This window comes from Pteropus alecto, unplaced genomic scaffold, assembly GCF_000325575.1.
Source record: "Pteropus alecto unplaced genomic scaffold, ASM32557v1 scaffold155, whole genome shotgun sequence".
NCBI lineage: Eukaryota > Metazoa > Chordata > Mammalia > Chiroptera > Pteropodidae > Pteropus > Pteropus alecto.
In genome coordinates this window covers 11,421,174-11,427,725 of record NW_006438113.1, presented here as the reverse complement: position 1 = coordinate 11,427,725, position 6,552 = coordinate 11,421,174, and the positions used below count along the sequence as shown (strand labels likewise).

The 6,552-nt window shown below is 31.9% G+C and overlaps 1 protein-coding gene across 2 annotated transcripts in view; it reads right to left on the bottom strand.

The window, feature by feature from the left end:
• Positions 1-933: 933 nt before the first annotated feature.
• Positions 934-6,552, bottom strand: part of P4HA1 (prolyl 4-hydroxylase subunit alpha 1) — a 66,697-nt gene continuing 61,078 nt past the window's right edge. For both annotated transcript variants that reach the window (XM_006915526.3, XM_006915525.3), the window contains exons 13-15: positions 4,845-4,913; positions 4,185-4,281; positions 934-2,708 (exon numbers count right to left, since the gene is read on the bottom strand). In XM_006915526.3, the coding sequence (XP_006915588.1) occupies positions 2,638-2,708; positions 4,185-4,281; positions 4,845-4,913 (237 nt within the window). In that variant the 3' untranslated portion in view covers positions 934-2,637. The remainder of the gene's footprint in view (positions 2,709-4,184; positions 4,282-4,844; positions 4,914-6,552) is intronic.

The following is a 6,552-nucleotide window of genomic DNA, read 5'->3' as shown; positions in this document are numbered from 1 at the left end:
AGATTAGTTCTTGTGTTGCTAGCTACACAGATCAATATGTCATTTTCATTCTGCTTTCTCCTAGCAATCTTTTGTAATTCTGTTTATTCCTTCTCAACTGCTTTATAGTTATTTAATCGTGAGTGGGTATTGTTTTGGTATGATACTGTAAATTTCTTAATGGCAAGACTCCAGTCATTGAATTGTTTAGCTTATAGGGCCCTGCATAACCATTGTTCATTTTTCACCTAGATGGATACCTGGTACAGAATTTATATATAACTAGTCAACACATGGCTATGTAAAATAGATTCTTCTCAGCAGCAATAGGATCATTATAATATATATACACATACACACGACATACACATATATTAGTTTATGTATGTGTTTTTACTGCTTACAATTTTTAATCCTCTTACACTGTAATAACCAGTTATATTTTTTTCACAAAGTAGATGACTGCTTCTTTCATCACTGCATTTAACATTTAGCTTTCCAAAGAATCCTAGTCATTTTTTTTTAATAATCTTACTAGGTTATTACATAGTTACAAATTTACTTACCCTGCTGTTTGAGTGTTCTGGTGGATACTTCAGTTAACTCCATGTTGGTGATACTGGTCATAACTCTGTGCTTAAAGTTAATGAATGATGTGACCTCCCATCTTGAAGGCTAGGCACTTAGGGTTCATGAGGAAACCAGATTTTCCACGATACCCCTCATTTATTTTAAAGTTCACCATAATAAAAATTAAAAAGATTGCAATGACCACTGGGCCCAAAGCTTTATACTGGAATTTTTTTTCCCGTTTCATTTAGAAAGAAAAATAGTTGATAATTATAAAACTTAAGCAAATTATGTAAGATCTAACACTGAAAAGAGTTTACCAATCCCATATGGTGTTTGGGGTTGAATATAATAAGGAAATTTTTAAGATTATGGAATGCGCCATTTCCTTCTGAAATAGGTATTTTTATTCTACTTGCTAAAACACATATGGCAATAATGGTTAGTTTCCATCCTTTGAACCCCCATTTTATTTCTATATTTTGAATTTATGTTGCTTCTTCCGCCCCAAAATTTTTTTGATCATCTATGGTCACAAAAATTTGAGTAAACTACTCAACTTAATTTTCAACATGTACTAAAATAGTTGTGGAACATAAGGTAGTTGGGAAAAGGAACTTAACAGTTGATTTTTTTTTTTTTTGATTGGTAAAAGTAATACCTTCTCTCCCAGAGAACTAATCAAATTCTTCCTTAAATACTGCACGAAGGATAAAGAGCCCTTGTATGAAGTAGGACTCACCTTTGAGAAATGTAAAATGTTGGTCTAATGGGTCCTTAACTTACTTCATTAGGCTCACAGCTTTATACTACCACACCATATTTTTGAATAAGAGAAAGTCTTAAGTACATTATTGTAATAGTAAAGTTGTAGAGTTCCCTTTGAAGGAAACATTTTGATTACACAGTTGAAAGTTCAGAGAACTTGAATTTTTCTTCCATAACAATGAGACCTCAAGTGAACAAAAATCAAGAGGATAAACCTAACTCCTGTATACTAAAGAATAGAAATAACCTGTTCTTGCGATAGCATGCATTCACATTCAAATATGAAAAATACCACACAGAAAACAGAAACATTTTTAAAAAAAGATTTAAGATCATAAATAGGTCATTGTTGTCACAATACATTTCAGAATTGAAAAAAACAAACATTTTGGCTTTTTAGGAAAAAAATTCCTTTAAAAAAATTCCCTCATCATTGAAAGGACTTGTATTTTTTAAATTTCCAGTCACCTAAGGCACGATATTTATTTAATCAGAATGCCAGTATCACCACCCCAGTGTGGCAGAAATAAGAGGCAAGGTATTAGCACTAAGAAAAACAGCAAATTTTATGGACAAAATCATTAGTCATTTAAGAAAAAGGATGAACAAACGGACTAAGCAATGATCATTTTAGTTAAGAAGGCCAAGTGTTGTTATGTAGGACTTTCTGTTAACATTTTTTTTTTAAATCAAAGTATTTTTTGCCTCAAACAGATTTACTTCACCACAAAGAAGCTCAGAGAAAAAGGGGATTGGTAAAATATAGGATACTTTCTTTAAAAAGGACTTGGGAGAAAAAAAATCAATGTAGAAAGCATATGGAGGGGCAAACATTGTATGGAACTCAGATTAAATGCCTATTTTATTCTTAGTCTTCAGGCAGATCCAGAAAAAGAGACTACCTAGGTACATACATCTCTTCCTTAATCACATGGCCCATTCCCGCCTACTGACCACCAAGTGAGATGTAGTGAAGTACTATAATCAGATACTTACAGAGTAATCTTTATCTAACCAAAAAAAGTTTTTTAAAATATAACAAATGTAAAAATTCCTCATTTTTAACTCTGCCTCATTTTGTCCTCTGTTTCCAAATGAAATTAAGGTTTTATATGTACAATGTGGTGATTTAGTGTTACTTTTAAAAGAAAAAAACCCCCCACAAAGTTAGTGATTGTCCACAGATGAAACATGGGATGAGGTGCATAACTCAATCAATCCTGGAGTGTTAGTCAATTGTAAACTCTTGAAAGTTAAGATTGGGAAATGTGTGTATCAAACACATTAGAATATAACAGAAGAGGAAAAGAAGCCTATTTGTCATTCCAATTCTGACAAGGTGCATGGTCTTCGAAATTCTTGTCCACGTTCATGGAGCCATTTATTGGATACTGTGAGAGAACAAAATATATTAATTCCCGCCACTATCTAATTAGTATTTAATTAACTTATAAGAACCAGGTCTGTAACAAAGTCTGTACATGGGCTAAAAGTTTAAGACCAAAACTAGATAAAGGTAGATGCTACTTAGGCAGTCTTTTACAAACTTCACTAAATGCTGGAAACAGAAGGTTTTATATATGTACATATGTACATTTGAAAGTCTGTGTACATGCATTTCCTTATGTTTTTAATGTTGAATATAAGATTTGAAAAAATGAAATTAAAATGTAGGTACAGACAGAACAGAATATTGTTTTTTACCTGTTTACAAAATACAACTTCTAATACAAAGACATTTTTTAAATGAACACAATCTTCACTCTGAAGGAGCAACTCTAGATCAGTCATTATTATTATGTGTTCATTAAGTTTCCTTGGTTCCAAGATACTGTTTTTTAAGGTAACGCAAAAAGAATTTTCTATTCTCCTACATCATAGAGCCCCATTAACGGCATCAACATGTACAAAGTATCTGAACTAGGATCCATGATAATTAACTACCCTTTTACCTTTCTCAACTCCTGTATCCAATCTTTTATTCATCAAACCTTGTCAATTTTCTTTACAGCTCTTGAATCATTCTTTGCTCTATAACCCATTTGCTGCTGCCTTAGTCCAGGCTTTCATCATTGTGTAAACAATGGAAAACACCTTTCCAAACAGATCTGTCCTCCACTAACCTCTCTTCATTCTAGTCCAGTGATTCTCAAATATTATAATTAGCAGGGAAGATTTTTAAAATCCTGATGATCAGATGTTACTACTATGTCCAATGATGTAGTAGCCACTAGACACATGTGGCTACTGGGCACTTGAAATGTGGCTAGTGACATACTGAAATGGACATATTGGAGTTAAAAATATATTAAAATAACTTCACCTATTTTTATTTTTTATTTTTTTAATGTAGCAAATCCTGTACCTGCATGACCCTGACAGTGAGTGCCTTTCTCACCTCACAACAGTCCCAGATCTGGTCCCTAATAAGCCTGGAAAACTACTCTAAGACCAAATTTAAAAATTAAGCTTTGAAGAAGCCTCCTCATATGTAAGGAGTTGCCACCTTCTATTTACATCTTTGTATTCGTATGTACCGCACTATAATTTATCCAGTAGGATGCCTCAGTCAGAGACAATTATGAACTCCTTGAAGGGACAATGTCATCTCATTTGACTCTGAGTCAGTTAATGTTTCTCAGACTAGCAAGTGGAAATACTGTTAAAAATCCGTCATCAAAATTCTGATCTGATGAAAGTAAATTTATATAAAGATCAGAAACTTGTGTGGTTGAACCCCATTCAATGTTAGAGTCACGGCAAGCCAATCTGTCAGGACTTTTGTTTTCAATTTCTTTTGAGATGTAGACTGTGATTTTTGTTTCATATTTTGCAATTATTACAAAGAGAATATAGGAAATATTTACCCCATTTGTTTCCAACTAGTACTGGACAAGCTGCATGCCGTGTACTATAATCTCCTTCCCCACTAGCAAACAGATTATACCAGAAAACAGCAGTTCCCTGTGGAGAACAATACAAAATTATTCCCAAATAAAATAACAGGTTATCATTTTTTGTAGTAATAAAAATTTCCTCTGTTCCTGCAAAAGTACTCCAAGGGAGCACTATGTCTTCCTCTAATATAATTCCGGAAATGATTATATCATTTACAAAATTTTCATGAGCACATGAAAACGTTAATACCACAAAGTTGCTTGACAAAAAAAGGTATTTGCCAAAGCAAAGCTAACAAATCTTATAATAGAAAGATGGAGGGCAAGCATCATATGGAACTCATTTTTTCTTAAATTTTTATTTAAGTATATAGTTGGTGTACAATATAGTGATTTGACATTTTTATACTTTACAATGTAATGCCTGGTTGTTCATTACCTCTAGTAGATACTCATGGTAAATTATGCCATAAAAATATCCAAAGTTTTGCCTAGAGATAATATAGTCCTTAAGTATACTACCTTTAAAAACATAATTTATTAATTAGACCATGAAATAAAGGTATATCTCTTCCTTAGGGAAAAAAATAGAAACCCTCAAAATTAAAATAACAAACAAACCAAGTTTACCTTTTTGGGCCAAACACTAGCTCCTACTTCAGGAAAAACAGTGGCTCCTCCTGCAGACACATCACTCATCTATGAGATGAGAGAGTATTATCAAAAATACTGGTAGAATAAAGTTAAACATGCCCTTTGAGGAGGCTACGATACTGAATATTAGATGGTGAGAACATCTGGACTTCTACTTACATAGTGCATGTTATTCAGTTCTTAAAAAAACAAAATAAGATGCTGTTTAGGTTTACAAACTTAGGTAAAAAATATGTATAAAAAGCAAAGGAATGATAAAGTCAGTAAGAAAGATGAGAATATAATTTGAAATAGGCACTTCATTTATAGCCAGAGGTAAAAAGGATGATTTAAAACTGACATCAAGTTATAGGGGTATAAATACGTATTTTATTGCACAGAATATAATCTCCACTAGCAAACAGATTATACCAGAAAACAGCAGTTCCCTGTGGAGAACAGGAATTTTTCATGTTTTGTTCTTTACTAGGCTTTAGTGACTCAAACAGTATCTCAAGTATTCCTGAGATAGGTGTTCCATAAATGAATTTACACAAAATGGAAATAAACAAAAATAATAAACTAAAACCAGTTTTGTCATTTTTCATGGTAGAAAATCAACACATATTAACTGAAAAGCAGAAGATTAAAGGATTACATATAGTCTTAAAGGTAACCTAGAATAAAGATACAAACCTTCCAAATTAACTAAAGAAGCACATGCATAAAATAAGGCAAAGGAAAAAGATATAGTGAAGATTTTTTTCAAAAGCAACTTAAATAGAATGTATAGACAGTCTAAGATTGTATCACAAAACAAAACCCAACTATATGCTTATATTCAAGAGTCACATCTAAAATAAGTGACTTAAAAACACTGAAAACAGAAAAATAAGATTTGCCAGGCAAATGCTGTACCAAAAAAAAACCCAAGAGTTTAATCTTAGTATCCGGACAATCTAAACCAAGGTAAAAAGCATTAGGTAAGATTAAAAGAAGGTATTTCACCATGAAACATATACAATCAATAACAAAGATCTAACTCTTAAGCAATGAAAAAATTAACTTTGGAGAAATTAAAAAGTTGTGCTATGTGGCCCACCTAGAAATAGTATTTAAATAATGAGAGAAATGAACATTAATCTTAATCTAATCAAAATGCTATGTAATTGGGGGGGGAGACATAATAATCATATAATCTAATAGTCAAATATTATTAGATTTAATCTAATATTTATGGATATTAGACCAAATAATATAGTATCAACATGCACAAAAGCAAAGAAATACAAGAAAAAGATACGGCCAAAACTAAATGTTTAATGGCTCTTAAATATCTGAAGGATACTCAATTTCTGTAAACAGAAATGTAGATTAAAACCACAATAACTGCCAATCTGATAAGGAAAACACGTAGAGATGAAAAAGTTTGACAAACACAACACACTTAATGGTGGGATATAAAATGGCATAAATCTATGAAAAGTTCATCTCTAGAAAGTATATAAGACTTCACAGCACAAATTTTGTGAAATGTGTCAACTTCTCTCCTGGTTTACCCTTTCTGATAATCTGCTCTTATTTTAAATTTCATATACATCTTAAATCCTTTTTAAATCCTAAATCCTTTTTTTATGATACCTTAAATTGTCCTTTTTTTTATGGTATCTTACATCTTTTTGGAAATAAGATGGAGTGGTGAAAG